This window comes from Anser brachyrhynchus (assembly GCF_964034855.1).
Source record: "Anser brachyrhynchus genome assembly, chromosome: Z".
NCBI classification, from domain to species: Eukaryota; Metazoa; Chordata; class Aves; order Anseriformes; family Anatidae; genus Anser; species Anser brachyrhynchus.
The window spans coordinates 11,244,439-11,260,588 of NC_137697.1; the positions used below are offsets into that span (position 1 = coordinate 11,244,439).

The 16,150-nt window shown below is 36.6% G+C and overlaps 1 protein-coding gene across 4 annotated transcripts; it reads right to left on the bottom strand.

Moving 5' to 3' along the window:
* Nucleotides 1–47: 47 nt before the first annotated feature.
* Nucleotides 48–16,066, bottom strand: LOC308186119 (uncharacterized protein C5orf34 homolog). 4 transcript variants are annotated; one of them, XM_080575076.1, is made up of 14 exons: nucleotides 15,787–16,066; nucleotides 13,680–13,796; nucleotides 12,468–13,303; nucleotides 12,203–12,292; nucleotides 8,096–8,742; nucleotides 7,392–7,493; nucleotides 5,814–5,937; nucleotides 5,094–5,185; nucleotides 4,805–4,874; nucleotides 4,339–4,509; nucleotides 3,184–3,272; nucleotides 2,336–2,428; nucleotides 1,512–1,552; nucleotides 48–714 (listed from the first exon to the last, which is right to left on the bottom strand). In XM_080575076.1, the coding sequence occupies exons 3-14, from the start codon at nucleotides 12,660–12,662 to the stop codon at nucleotides 521–523; spliced, it is 1,908 nt and encodes a 635-aa protein (XP_080431202.1). In that variant the 5' UTR covers nucleotides 12,663–13,303; nucleotides 13,680–13,796; nucleotides 15,787–16,066; the 3' UTR covers nucleotides 48–520. The 4 variants fall into 4 exon arrangements, with proteins under 4 accessions (XP_080431202.1, XP_080431201.1, XP_080431200.1 ...); XM_080575075.1 differs by having other exon boundaries at nucleotides 13,680–16,066; XM_080575074.1 differs by having other exon boundaries at nucleotides 12,468–16,066.
* Between the last annotated feature and the right edge of the window lie 84 nt (nucleotides 16,067–16,150).

The window sequence follows — 16,150 nt, forward strand, 5'->3', positions numbered from 1 at the left end:
CCAGTCACTGACCACGCATAAAACAACGAAAAAAAAATCCACAATGCTACTGACTAAAAACACGCCTTTTATTAGAAAACAATAGGTATAAATCGTCTGGGCAACCTTATCCAATATGGAGTTCTTGGGGTGACTTTAAAACTTAACTACTTGGTGTAAGTTTCTGGACAAAAGCATGTTTTTACCGTTAAAACGCCTCCCCCAAGTTACCCCGACAAGTTTTAATCAGGTTGGTCACACAAACCTCTACAAAGCTACACAACTCAGACACTCGTACACTCAGACGTAGCACTGTCAGGTCAGCTCCCTGATATTTATCCAGCAGTGCCCCACTGTTTGGCCCCTAATTTTTGCCTATCCACATTATACAATTGCGGTATTACGATAACAAATTACACATGTTGCTGGTCTGGCAAGGCATTTAACTGCTGCCGTCTCATCCTTCATCCCTCTTACACTTCAAAGCCTCTTCAGATGTAGCTGGGACAGCTCCTAGGAGGATACAACGTATTACAGATCTTCACTTCCCAGAAGCAGCAAGCAGAGATTCAATATCTTGAATTATTTTAGAGGTTTTTTCCAAAGCCTTCAGGATGCACCCTTCATTGAGTTCTTCAGTATCACTCCTATTTTCTGTTTTTCCAACGGCAATTGTAGATGGATTGGTTTTTGCAGCAGATGTCCTTTCTGGAACATTGCTATTATCCAATAAATCTAGCATGAGTTTGTCAAGAAAAATTCAAAGCCTCCCTCCTAATAATGAGAAAAATGCTTTGCCATATCATAATCATCATTGTGCATTACAGAGGCTCACATTTCATACCACAGTAATTACATAAAACTAGAAAATGCTAATGTTTCTAGAAAATGTCTTTAACTAAGGCTTCTATTTGCCCAATAGTTAATTTAAAGAAAACTGATGTTACGTTGCACAGTTTCATAGCATGTATGTTTTTTCATCCTAATAAAATTAAAAGCTAGCATAAAGAGAGGTTTACACTGCCTTTAAGAAAATAGAGCACTGCATACTTTCTGAGCTGGTTGGACAGTCCTGAGGTAGGTGATACACAAGACAGTATCTTATTGCAACAACATGCCAAAAGGCAATTGTACCATTCCTCTTTCAAGAACAGATTAGCAGATGGTTTTAGTGAAATGAATATATAATCTATTCATAATATAGATATTACATATAATGAATAGTGAAATGCAATACCCATTATAGGAATTCCCTACTTTGTTAATGATTTTATTTTTGTTTTGTACTCTGTTTTTGTTTTTATTTCCAGTGCTGTTGTAAAGGAATTGAACAAGATTAATGAGATAACTGTAAGTGACTTAAAAAGGTGCTTTTAAGAAGCAGGTAAAACAGTGAAAAGCAGATGAGAACAGAATAGAGAGCTTCTTAAGTTCTGAAAATGCAGGTCTGAATACATGATGAACAATACAGATGAATACAGATGAACAACTGAATATCAAAGTGAAAATCTTCACGGCTTTCAAAAGGATACAGTTAAATCTCCGTATTTTTTCAAGCTCAGCATCAGCAGACCTGTCCAAGAAAATAACGATTTTTATCATAGTATCTAAAAAGTTTCTCCACCATACTTTTGTACACCATTTTAATTTCAATTCTCAGAAATACAGAAAATTAGAAAGAGAACTCTAAGTGAAAAAAAAAACATTTTTTTTCATAATACTAATCAATGGCTGCATTTGTCAATCATTTGTTTATAAAAATCAAGGCTCAGCTCTAAAAATAGTCTCCTTGCTGTATATTTATGTGTGTAAATATAGATAAAATTTTTGTTTCATCATCTACTGCATCTGCTATAATGTGATAAGTGAATCTGTAATCAGATTCATATATCGCATTTGTAATATCTGATTATGTAAGCATACGGTATCACTAGACCTTTGGTCAGTAGCATTTATTAAGAAGGACAAATACATAACAGATCCAGATGTCATTTAAAAGTTCAAAGTACTATTTTGGACGGCTTGCTGTTCTGTTAAAAGTTGCCTTTCTTAGTCTAGTTCCTCATTTTCACTTTGCAAGATGTTATTTCTATAACATTGATCTTATGGTAATATTTGGCAAGGTCACCATAACTCCATTTTTTAAATAAGGCAGGCAGAAGCAACATGAAACAAACTTCATCTAGAATTCAATTTACTGTACATTTTAAGTTCCAACAGAGAAATATGAAGTCACACAAAATAAAAGGATTTACAGTTTTCTTTTTGGATCCTTAGGAAATGCTGTCTATAAAATTCAGAGTTTATAGTCTTTTTGAGTTTTATTTTCAACATTATTTAGCATAAAAATGAGTACCAATTTTCTTCAGTTACAGAGTGTGCGGTATATCCAGGAATTTCTTTGCTTTCATTCAAACTTCTGCACCATTCTATTACTGTTGCGATATATCTGTTAACATGAAAAAAAAAGTTATTTAGATGAGAGATACACTGTTAATTCAAGATAGAAACAAACAAACAAAAAAGGCATTAAGCAATGAACCTGGATTCAGAAAAAAAAAAAAAACATGACTAAAAGTCTAGCCTTTTCCCTGTTTCTTTGCCCTTTTTGGATTCACACTTTTTTAAAAGAATATCCTTCATATTTAAATCTATACAGTCACAGAAAATTATAACAAAGCCATCTGATTTGAAATGAATACTGTACAAATGTTAATTTTTGTGTGTGCATATCTGCTTGCTAAAATGCAGCAGAGTAAGCTTCTGATGATTTGCATAATAAGGCTGCAATTAGAGCAAGCAGATTAGAGAAAGCAATCTGTAGGCAGAGGTCAATATCTGTAATAAAGCAAAAATTGGATAAAGTGCTTTTCAGCTCTAGATGCCAGCTTTATACAGCACAAAGATATTTTTTTGCTTACCCAATGATTTAAGTGCCAAGTTGGAGCTCTAGTTTGAGGTTAGTTGATTTTATTTTTTTAAAAGACATTGCATTTCCATAACAATTATATTGAAATGACTGTATGCAGTGATCCTGAGTCATACAGGTCCTGAATCTTAGCCAGTTACGTGTTTTTTATCATTATGTGTTTGGGCTTTTTTTCTTTCCTCCAATGTATTTCCAGTAAAAAGCATTTCTTCGTATAAAAGGGTTTGCTTAGAATTCTTTAATATTTAACTTTAAATTGTTTAAATTACTTATACCTTTCATAGATTCCAGGATGGCTTATTTTTATTAGCTGCTGTACCCCATCAGGAGTAGTTAGCTTACACCAACCTACATTTTCATTTACCTTAGAAGGAAAAAAAATTATTAGTATTAATTTTCTGCTGCAGTCTAAAGAAAAAAAAAAGGCAAGTGAATAACATTTGCTAATTTAATAATTAAATTATCTGTGAACACTCCACTTTAAACAGTTAAAGTTTGTCTTTTGCTATAAGTTTCTTATAGTCTGCTATCACAAATGTGGGGGGAAAAAAAGGAAAACCTGGCATGGACTAATACTAGTTTTTGTGCTATTTGAGAATAAATTATCTCTAAAAACGTGTAGGGATGTTTCCAAATCTGTAGTACTTTCACTTCTTCCTACTTTTATCATTAATGAGTGTACAGATTTGAGCTGGCTCACATCATAAAGTTACAGTATCTTTTAAGAAACTAAGTATCGCACTTTAATTGTTTATAGTACACATATCCTCAGGAACATCTTTTTGTGTCTAGTCACCATAGGGTAAAAGCAAAGAGTGGAAGCCAAAAATCTCAGCAGTCAACTTTAAATTCCATTCTGACATAATTTTCTCTGTAGTGTCATTTTACCACCATTGCCATTTTCACCACATTGTAGTGCAAAAGTCAACATAATCTTTTTACTTCAATGTTAAGTAGATCAAAAAAATTATCGAAAAAATATGTAATACCATATCCACAAGGTTATTCCTGAGCAATTTGTCACTACTCAGTTGCTCAATTATAGATATTTTGAAATAACACCAGCACCACCACCACCAAAGAAACACTCCCATGTTACACTGATATGAGTGACTTTTTAAAAGGATACAGTTTTATTTACCTTTTAGGCATGAATTATGCACTAGAATATTTTTCTTCCTCAGTTTCTGGGTAAAATACTTGCAATACATGGTGCTATCTTCATGTAGTTCTGTGTAGTTCTATGTCTATTATACCAGCTTGAGAGTAAGCCATGGCAGAAAACTGCTTTGAATCATGACTCTATCAAAAGAGCTCAGTTTGTATTTTATAGACAGAAAAACTCTTGATTTACTTTCCCCATTAGTTTCCTAATAACACTTTTTAATGAAGAGTTTTAAGAATAGTCATTTCTATAAGCCATGAGTTACCTGAATCTTTCTACAGCCAGAGCTGAAATCCCAGACCATATTCAAGGTGATTCCATCCCTAAAAGTAGCATGGACTTTATAGTCTGAGTATACAAGAAGTCTTCCAATGCTGGGAATAACCTTTTCATCCAGCAAAACAGGCAACATTTCCCGTCCGTCTGTCTCAGGCACCTAGAACCAAACAAATACATAAAAAAAAAAGAGGAAATGTCACAACTGGTTGTATCTCTCCCAGATTTTCATGTTTTTCTAGACCACAAGCATCTCTCTTTATCATGCAATTCATTGCTTTCTGCTTCACCAATTCACCTTAACAGTCTGTGGTGATGGTTCCCAGTTACATACCTTTTCATCTTTGCATACAGGATATGCTCATGATTTTTCCTTCTAGAACTGGCCCTACTCCCTATAGCACATGCAGTCATCTTTGTAACATGGGAAGATTTATAAATCTTCAGCTACATACCATCTTCCAGCAGCAGAGATGATAGTTATGAATTAATGATAGTTTAGTCTTGTAGCAGTACTGAAGGATTCTGAGGAAAAAAAGTATTAAATATTAAGCATTTTGTCCTTACTTTAGTATCTCCTACACAGTTGTGATCTTTGTTCTGTAAGTTACAGATGTCCCCAGTGATATTATAAATTTGTTTAATTTTCATACTTAATAATAAGTATCACATGTAATTTTAATTACTGTCCTTTTACAGTTAGAGGAGTTAATGTAACAACAATGAAGGAGAAAAATAAGTTACTTGGTTGCCTGAGTAATGATGGAGGATATAGAATATGGACTTCCTGGTACATCAGGAGGAAGACTGTTTACTGAATACATCTTTTCTTCTCTCTGCAGTAAAGAGCAGAAGAAACAGGAGTTATTTATAGGTACTGTAGCATGACAAAACTATTTATAATCTTGAAAGAGATGAAATTTCTGACCTCCCAGACAACTCTAACCACATTTAAATTCATCCCAGAAGACAGGTATCTCCTTGAAAAGTTAAAATAAACACACAAACAAAAAATGCAGTTGTATCCATCCCTTAAGTCTAAGGCACATTCACAGTTTTCATACACTCAACATGGACCAATAGGTTATTTTATCAGGGAGTATAGTTCATTACTGAGTAACTAAGTTTTACTACAAGTTAGAGGCTAGGTTCAAAGGGTACAGCATTGATCCTTTATGCTGCTTTAAAAATAAAAATATCCAAATCTAAGAACAGAAGAAAAAAAACATTGAAATTAGCGCACACGACTCAACAAACTTTTTTTTTTTTGTTTAAAAAGGATAAAGTTAAGAAATAGAAGTGGAGTAACAGCCATGCTAAAAAAACTAATCACTTGAAAACAAAGTAGAATTACCTGAACAACAATGTAGGGTCTTGACTTTAGACTACATATCCAAATGTCTTAAAACATAGCTGCTAAATTGAAGGAATTCTGAACATATTTTTAAACAGTTTTATTCCTACCTTGTTTGTTCCTTTCTGGATTACATAATGCACGAAGTAGTTTCCCAAAAAAGCTCCTTCAGACTTGAAAAATGATTCATCACCAGGATAAATTTCTGCAATGTTTCTTTTGCCATGGATAAATCTAAGAGAAATAACAAGACTTTTAACAAGTATTTAAAATGCTGTATCAATACACAGTACAGAAGAAAGCACTAAACACAAACATTTTCAACAACTCTCACAAGAAAAATTTTCTACTGTTTCACAAACATCAGGGCATACCAATTATTTTTTTGACGATTAGCATTACGAAGTCGTTTTTGCAGGGTGGAGGTGGGGATGGGATTAGCATGTTCAGAAGGAGAGCCTTGTGTTAAGGTAGGTATCTCACAAAAGATGTCCAATGCCCATTCCGCTGAACACAAAATATAGCAATGCACAAGAAGGAAAAAGATATTATTTTCAGGGGACCAGCCCTAACAGGTGTACACAGAAAAAAAAAAAAAAAAAAAAGCTGTAGAACTGAATGCTTCCTAAATAACCAACGTCTTCATTTCTGCTGCACCTGGGGTTTTCTTTTCTTTTCTTTTTTTTTTTTTTTTTTGGTTTGGTTTGTTTGTTTGGTTTGTTTTCACTAAGATTGCCAGTCTTTTTCTTGTGATCTTGGAGTGTTAAGCTTATTTAATGACTCAGTTCTGTACTATGTGGTCAGATGCCAAAACTTCAGTAATGGGACTTTAAAACTAAGTATTACTGGGTCTTATAAGATTAAGTATCCCTACTCACCATACTTCCAAAGAAATAAGTTATAGTACTGAAAACACTAACAAAAACTTTGTTCAGATGAGACAAAAATTCAGAAATTCCACTGAGAAAAAAAAAGAAAAAAAAAAAACAAAAACAGAGCATATGGCAGAAAGATGAAAGCTTTAAAGAATGATTATATTTTTACCAAAAACTTTTGAATGCTGATAGCAACTGTGGCACTTTCAAAGTTTGTATAACAGATTTGAAGAGCCTATTTTACAAAAAATCTTATTTAAAAACAAACGAAAACATACAGACATGCTGATTTGCCAGGAAAATCCACAGTAGAGTTTAGCTGCCTGTAACATGGGAATTACATAGGTCACCAAGACAGAATTACATAGGTCACCAAGACAAGCATTTCTAAAACGTGAAATCTTTAGCATCAACAGAAGTGATGTAATTTGAAAAAAAAAAAAAAGAAAGCAAAAAAAAAAAAAGCACTATAGTTGTCAGTGAAATCTGTGGAAGTTACAGTTGTCTAGTTAAGTCTCTAAGAAATCAGATCACTTCTTTAAAAGCCTTAAATATGGTTTCAAAATCTTTGTTTCAGGCATACCCGCTTTCAGACCTGGAACTACACTCTATTAGAGAATGTGAAGCAAATTTTAAGCTCTGTCTTCAAGCTCTAAGAACAAACAAATGGCAGCAATTAATAGAATCTTCCATAAAAATTGTGTACAATGTCTAAAGGAATGGGAAAGGGACAAAGTAAGACATTTTATCTTGAAGTTTAATTCCCATACAAATGAAGTCTTCCAAAAATGAAATGCATGACTTCCTTCATACCTATAAAAAATACCTTCGCACCATACAATTTCAATTAGCTGAGGGTATGAATACTTTCCAGAATCTTGCTTTTTTTGTAGAAAAAAGTCACAGAAACTCCACCTGTATAAAATACAATCAGTAAGATTGAATGTGTTTTTTTTTTTCTAGGCTGGTAATCATTTCTTTATCCTAAACAGAAATATTTTTCTATACCAAAACAGATGCATGCACAACTATTCAAAAGAAAATAGGCCACATATTTCCAATGTCCTCTAGTTCCTAGGATACCTAACTACTAACTAGTTCCTAGTTACCAAATTTATTTTCTCAAATCTACAATTATTTATTCAACTACTTTTAGCAGGGCTGACAGAGAATATATGTCACTGTCCCACTTCAGAAGTATCATCTATTCAGAACCGAAACAAAAACAGAAACTCAAACCCCAGCAGTGTTCTTTTTCAGTACTCTCTTTTTCATTTACACAGCATGTCAGAAATATTTTTTTTCCCTCTGGACTAATTAGTTTTTATTCCTTGACAGTAGGATAAAGAATGCTGGTTTCACAAATTCCATGTTTCAAGAAGTTGCTAATAAAATAAGGTATGATGGTATTTTTTCTTTTATTTCTTACAGTTAGATTTCAGTTATTTTGCTAAAGGTTGAAGTTCAGAATTGTAGACATATGTTAACAACTAAGACGCAAACAGTTTATAAATTACCTGTGTAAATGTGGTGCTCTGCAGCTTAGTGGCAAAGCTGCAGGCAAACGAGATACTGCTTCACACGCTTTGGGGTCTATTAAAACATCTGCTCCTATAGATGTATGGTTATTTCCCTCACATCTTTTCATTTCAGTCTTAACAGTATGTAAGTTATAGCACATTAATGCCAAAGACAAAGGGTATTTCCATTCTTCTGGGTACGAGGAAACAGACCAACACTGTGTAACCCATGCGTATTCATAAGAACAATTTGTACAAAACATACGAACTCTATCTCTGTCTTTTTGGTCTTTTGGTTTGGTTGGTTCTCTGTATTTTCCTTCAGCACTGCCATGTTCATTCTTTCTATTTTCTACTCTCGTTTGTTTTGATAACATTTCTGGAAGAGAATTTTTACTTGATTTTCCATACTGATCTTCATTTTGATAGTTGCTGTTCTTCTGAGAGGAATGTGAATACGCTGCAGATGGTTGGCTGACTTTGCATAAGAACTCCACAGTAAATTCTTGCTGCAATTCTGACAGGTAAAGGTGGGCATAACCATCCAATGAGGAGATCTTCACATTGCCATTCTTTATACATCTCGTCAGGTCAGCAGTAACAGGGTCAGGCCATCTAACTTCTAAGATATCACTGAAAAGAATCTAATACAAGAAAAAGGGTTGAAATGTGCTTCAAAATAAAATTTACATGCTTGCCAGAAATTACAATGGTGGGATTGTGAATTTTTTGAAATAATTCATGTCTTCTGCACGCTGACGTATGGCATGAAACATTAGTCTGTATTTATTTGTACCCATGAACTCAGGATATCTGTCATTCAAATCATCTTCCTCCTGTTCTAACAGGATTATTTCTAGCAATATGCTTATAATTTAATACCCATTCATAAACCAGAAAGATGCATGGCCAACTGACCAGGCATAACTGCCCACTGACAGCTATTTCAAACTTTTTAAGAAACACTGAGGAGAAAGCTCAAGATCAGGAAGTGATCAAGATCATTATGCTGATCATATCTGTTATCAGTGGAGTTCATGCAAAGTCCATATTAAAATTGTGTAGACTGAAATGCCACATAGTCTGAATTATTCTATTTATAAAATTAAGCCTGTAAAATGGCATGTAATGTACCTTTACATGCTCTTACCAAAACTGAAATGTATTTGTTCTTACCAAAACAGAAAGCATTTGCAGCACAGTAAACTTACTTAATCACACAGTACTGAAGATAAAGTTACACAGCTATTGCTGGAATGTGGATAGAATGTATTTCTGAAGGATAATTTGAAATATGACAATGGTTTTAGACACTTATATAGGATTTCAGAATTCTCCAAAGAGTAGCCTCATCTTACTCCAGTAAGCTGCACTTTCTCATAGCGCAGCTTGCTACTTCAATTAGAACTTTTGTCCAAAATAAATAAGAAACATTTTCACAGAGTACACCCTTGTGCAATCTCTTCTGTAAAGATGAAGCAGATGATTCTCGACAAATTGCTCCAAACAAACACTGCATCTACCTCAATGCCCAGGTTATAGCTTTGCCCAAAGAGGTGGTATAGCTAAATACAATTTAGAAAATGCACTAATCACATTCTGAAAGAAAAAAAAAAAAAGTCAAGATAGAGAGTGTTTTTCTAGGCATCTGCAAAGTTCTGCCCTAAAAGGACATATATTTGTTTGCATCGTCATTATGCCTGATCACTGCACAGGAAATATTCTTACTCTGCTCTCCTTTGGAGACTCCAGGTAAAGTACTGGATCCTACATGAACAAAGAAATGCAAACCCACTTCAAATAAGGTCTGAAAAAAATCTCTTAGCAAAAGAGTATTAATTCAGTTTAATCAACTTTGTCTCACTTGACTGTTTGCTGTTTCAGCTGGGACAGAGTTAGTTTGTTCATTGTAGCTGGTGTGGTGCTGTGCTTTGGATTTAGGATGAGAATAATGCTGATAGCACACCGATGTGTTAGTTGCTGCGGAGTCGTGTTTTCATAGAGCCCAGAATATTTCAGCTCCTTGTGTGCAGCCCTGTCAGCAAGGGGACTGGGGGTACACCAGGAGCTGGAGGGGACACAACCAGGACAGCGGGCCCAGGCTAGCCAAAGGGGTGACCCACATCGTCTGGCTTCATGCTGAACAATAAGACAGGGGGGAGTCAGCTAGGGCGGGGGGAACAGGGACAACATGACTGCTTGGGGACTGTCTGGGCATTGGTCAGCAGGTAGTGAGCAACAGCATTATGCATGAGTTATTTTGCGTATTCGTTCATTCATTTATTTCCTATTAAGCTGTCTTTACATCAACCCATAGATTTTACTTTGTTTTTCTCCCTGATTCTTTTCCTCATCCCACTGGGGGCATGGACAGTGAGCAAACAGCAGTATTGTGCTGAGCTGCCTGCCAGGTTAAACCACAGCACTGATCTTAAATCAAACCAGGATCATACTTCTGTCCAGAGTCCAGTAAAAATGAAACAGGAGTGTATTAGCAAGGTGAAAACATCTGCCAAAGGTATTTAGGACCAGCTAAAAATGAAAATTGACCATAAAGAATCGCAAAAGGACCCTAAAAAATTCAAGGGACCGCTCAATAAGGCTGCAGATAACTATTTAGTGGAGATAAATGGAATGTGATATAAATGAGGAAAAGCAATCCTAACTTTACATCCAGAAGGATGGGCTCTGACCTGACTATTACCACTAGGAATGAGATATTGGTGTAATGACTGACTGAAAACATACTCTTTGATAGCAATATATCACATGCTACAAATTTCTAGGAAATGAACTAGATATTAAAAACAAAACAAACAAGCAACATCATCATTATCATCAACAACAACAAACACAACAAAATATACAACTACTGCTGAATAGATTTATGGTTAATCTGCACGTTCAAAACTATGTACAGCTCTAAGCAATCCACTTAACTGACAGGATCCCCCTTGTCAAGCTTCCTAGACACAGATGGTCAGCATGGCCAAACAGAGCCTAAGTGAACGGCATTGGTTTGAATTTAAGCATAAGTGAAGTAACACAGTGTAACTGTAGATGCATTTTTGTACGCAGCAGCCCTATAAAAATAGTATCATCACTGCTAGTAACAGGTCACAGACCTTATGCTAACTATGCCTTAAGATAACTCGTGCCAGGTGCCAGAGTGGCTTGTTAGGCTCGTGACCACCTTGTTATGTGAACTTGCTGTGTGTACTTGGAGCTTGATAGCTGGTATCTCTTGCTATATTGTACAGCTTAAGTGTGGCAAACAGCAAAGGCCTTGAAAATATGGGCACTGGTGAAAAACAGAGGGCACAGAAAAACAAGCTGATTGTAAATTACTGGTCAGGAAGGGAGTACAACATCAGAAGCTACCATTCTTCTTCTACCATTCTTGCTTTAAGGAAAGCAGTTGTGGCTAAACCAAGAGAAAAAGAGCCCAGCAAAAAAAGCCACTTACTGTGGCTTTGGAAAGTTATGCCTCAGCATCCTGAAGCAGGTAGTGCAGGTGGAAAGTATGGTTAGGAACTGCCTAGAAACTCAGCCATGTTACAGAAGAAGATCCTGAACCAGTAGAAGGTGGGAGGTTACCCACTATTGCACACAGCAGAGCATCAGCTCTGTGTACATGCACAGTGCATACATGATATGACTGTTAAGGTCTGCACAGTGCATACATGATATGACTGTTAAGGTCTGACTGCTGTAAGTATGTACTGATAGTCAATGTTTAACAAACAAACGTTAGCATGAAGTGTGCTGCTAATGGAATCTCAGGTGATTTATCAGTCCAGGTGATTTATCAGTCTTTCAAAGAACATGAAATATCTGGATTTTAGTCTTACTAAGACCGGGTGAAATCTGTACTGTTCAGCTGTAAAGGATATGCAGGACTAAGGTTAAAAGACTAAGCAAAATTTAAAACTGTAATTTGAAATGGCAGTATTCTAAGTGTGTTGAGAAATGTATGAACCAAACAGTATGCTCTTGGTCTTCAAGGCCTGTACTCATACACACGTGCGTACAATTCTGTAAGCCCACTTTGTCAGACTACCAGGGCAGCTCAGTTTACAGAAGCGTTGTGTGTATAAAACTTACAGTCTTTCTTTCTGGGGATATAAGACGTGAAGGTAAGAACGGCCGAGAGGAAAACTTGTTCCGGAAATTTAGAGCTCGTGCAACTTGTTCCTAATTAAACAAGAAGACAAAAACAAACTGTACTATCACGGGTTTTCTAGAGGCGTTAGCAGACCGAGCCCTCCTCCCTTACTTAGGAGGGCTGAGGCAATGCCCCGCACCTCTCGGAGGCGCCCCCCGCCCCGCTCCTCTGCCCGTCCCATCTCTCTCCCCGGCCGCCACGTACCCTGTGGGCGCTGAGGACGAAGGCGACCCGTCGGCGGCAGGTCTCTGCCGGCTGCAGGGGGTGTGCGGCGGCGGGCAGCGCCTCCTCGTACAGGTACTCGGAGCCGCAAGGCGACAGCACGAGGCGGGCGCCCCCCGCGCAGCGCACCTCCACAGAGCCGTCCCCGAGCAGCGCCATCAGGCCCCCCGCCGCCATGGCGACCGAGGGAGGGCGGCCCGCCAGGCGGGAAAGGCAGGGCCGGGCCGCTCAAGCTCCCTCAGCATACACGGCCGTTTTAATTCTTTGTTTATTTATTTCTTTATTTATTTATTTAAATATGGCTGTTTGGCGGTAACAGCCCCTCTATGTGGCTCCAGCCTGCGGTGCTGGCCAGGCGGCCGCCGCGCCCGCTGTGTTTGTTTGTGGCGGCGTTTCTGAGGCGCCGGTTTCTCCAGGCTTGGCAGGGGGGCTGTGAGAAAAGCGGGCGGATAAGACAAGAACGGAAACGGATAGGTCTATAAACAGAGCTTATTGCTGTTTGAAGTCGTGGCTTTCGATAACGAGGAAAGAGAATTATGTGGGTTAAAATCCAAAAATGAAAATTTGCAGAATGGATGCCCTGACTGCTTACTGGTTACTGTGCTACTTTAAGACAGGCATCTTTCGACACGTGTGTTTGCACAGAGGGCAGCTGCCTGGAGAACTGTTGCAGCAGTACCTGCTGGTGTTCGTCCTTGCCCTCCCCCCTTCAGCCTGTAAGCGGTTGAGTAATTTGTTAATTCATTTCCTCCACGTTAACATCTCTGGAAAATGAGGAGGCGGCTTGGGTGACAGGATTGAGAAGGCAGATTGCCGATCTACAACATAGCCCAAAGACAGATTACAAATAAATATTTCTCTTGTGACTGCTGTTTTACATACATATACTGAAATCTAATCCATGTACTTAGTTGTAGCAGAATCTCAGAAGCCCTAGCTGAATAAAGATTTGACAGATTAATTTCCCAAAGGCCAATTTATAATTTGCCTTTTTGGAAGATACATACATCACCACCACCATCCACCTTTACAGTTTAATCAAAGCTATTTTAAATAGAATGACAGTTTGCAGTTAAAGAACAATTCATTACCAATGCCTGGTTAAAGCACTAAGTAAATGTAATTCAAGATCCTTTGCCATAAAATGCCACTCTAGATCACATTGTTCATCTAGCTGTAAAAATCATTCCTTACCTTTGAAAGTACAGGTTTCTTAGATCAATATGTGACCATGGAATTGTGTACAGGACAAATTTCCATCCTCTGTTGAAAAAGCAGCCTCAGAGGGAAGGTCAGCTTCCAGTCAAGTGGCTACAGATACAAGCATGCACAGAAATAAATCTGGTTCTATTTGTAATACTGTTTTTAATTACTATTTTTCTGCATTATACTTGCCTGAAGCAAGTTTCAGAGTATATTTTTAGATTATATATTATTTTTATCCCTTTTATTGTAAAATCTAGCAGTGTAAAGACAATTGGTTTTAAAGTAACCAAGTATAAGACTTGATAGAACTGGACTAGGGTTCAGAATTGCAGATTCTAGTCCTGGTTGAGCTTTTAATTATTTGTATTCAATCATTTAAAACACAAATAATAATAGTTCTCTGCGCTATTTTTTTTTTTATCTATGGAAGATGCATATTTTTTTTCTGGCAATTTCTGTGGTAAGGTAGGAACCCTAAACTTGGAAGCTGTGGAAGCAGGTCAAGTAGACTGAAGTAGATGTGACAGAAGCAATTCAGGAATATGTTTACATACACATACAGTACTGTTCTCAACTTTTGGCTGGAATGGCATTTTTCTGTACTTAAATCAACTAGTAGGAACCACGCACATGACATGGATAATTAGAACTATAATTGTGTCAAAGAGAAGCAAAGTTGCAAACTTGAGCTATCGCTAATTGCATAAATGAGTTCTGTGTAGAAAGGAGAGAAAGGCAGAACATTTAGAGATGGAAATACTGGCCCCGAGAGAAATAAAAACAAGTATTACAATCCAGAGCAAGTGTCACCAAAGCTCAGTGCCATAATAGATGCTGCTTAAAAAAATCCCAACTACACATAATCTGTGATACCTGATGTAACTAAGCCAGTTACTTCTGTCTGTAGTGCTACAGTGCTACAATTACACTTAAAACCAATGTTCAAAAAACCTACTGATAATGTTTTTCCTAATAAAAAAGTAGGTTAGTAGCAAAAGTTAGCAGATGTGAAAGGAAATTACTGAGTAAAGGTTTCTGAATATGTAACTCATTCAAAAGCAAACAGAATGCAAAGTGACCCATCTTTCAGCCCAGCATGAAGTGACTTCAAGCAGTGATATTTTCTCATATTAAACATTTGTTAACTCACAATTGGTTTGTCAAGAGTGGCAAATATTGTGCATACTTTTCATGATGTGTGAAACTAACTGCTTAGTCACATGCACGAACTCAAATGCAAAGAATCTTTCTTTGCAGAGCTAGTGCTTAAAAAGTTGGCTTAACTTCTCCCCTGAAGTTTAATTTCCATGTTTCTGTGACTTCATTGGCTTGCCACTATGAAGAAAAAAATAAAAAGAAAATATCTTTTCAAAGGCTTTTTCATCAGAACAGTAAATGAAAAGCACCATTGCACAGTGCACTATTAATTTGAAAATGCTTAAGTGTAGCTGAAATCATCCTTAAACCCCCACAGACGCACCTCTATGATACACAGAAGAGCTACTGGCAGTTAAAATTGGGCAGACAAGCAGCAAAAAGTGATGGTTACAATACAAAAGCTGCTTCATTCATTTGCTCCCTCATCTCATTCCATCCTCACTAATTTGTATTAGTCTCCTGTGAGATTTAAGACAAATAGGAAAGATAGTTAAAATGTTTAAGGCAAACATGATCTTGTTTTTCCTTAATCAGTAGAGGAGAGTTAAAACCATTTTCTCCTTACTGCAACACACGTCTATAGCTCTTACAAATGTTCACGTGTGCACAGAACACCAACTTCTCCGCTGTTTTGAATTAACATCCCAATGCAGAGCTTTCAATATTTTTGCTGGAAAAATAGGAAAAGCCTGTTTTGCAAACCTTGATCTGAATTGCTTAAAATATACAATTCCTAATTCAAACATTTTTATACAGGATGACTTACAATATTTCTTTCTTATATCTACATCTAAGATTAACTGTCCCCAAAAGCTGACAGGATGTATCATCTAGATACATCCAGAGTCAGGCTGTTACTTCTGATAGAAAGACACTAAACAAGAAATGTAAAATTAAACATAAAAGGCAGAGCCCCTTGAAGACACTATTAACTTACTATCATGCATAGGTGAATCCTTGTTCCGTGGTCATACTATTGAGATTTTCCATTTTCAGCAATCTGTTTTCTACAAGACATTTACTTCTGAAGTAATGAAGAAGACTGACCTACATTTGAATTAAAAATTTTGTAAGAAAATTATGCACAACTTAAAGTCAGAGATGTGTCTGTGTGAAGTATCTATCTGAAAACTATTTATACTTTTCTTGTTTCTGGATTTTCATCCAGGCTTTGAAGTGCTAATATAAATCTTATGACTAGTATTGTCATTTTATGAATTTTGTGTGTCCAATCTATATTAAAAGATAATCTTCTCTGTATCTGTATACTTTAAAGAAAAAAGGAGTGTTAGGGGTAGGAA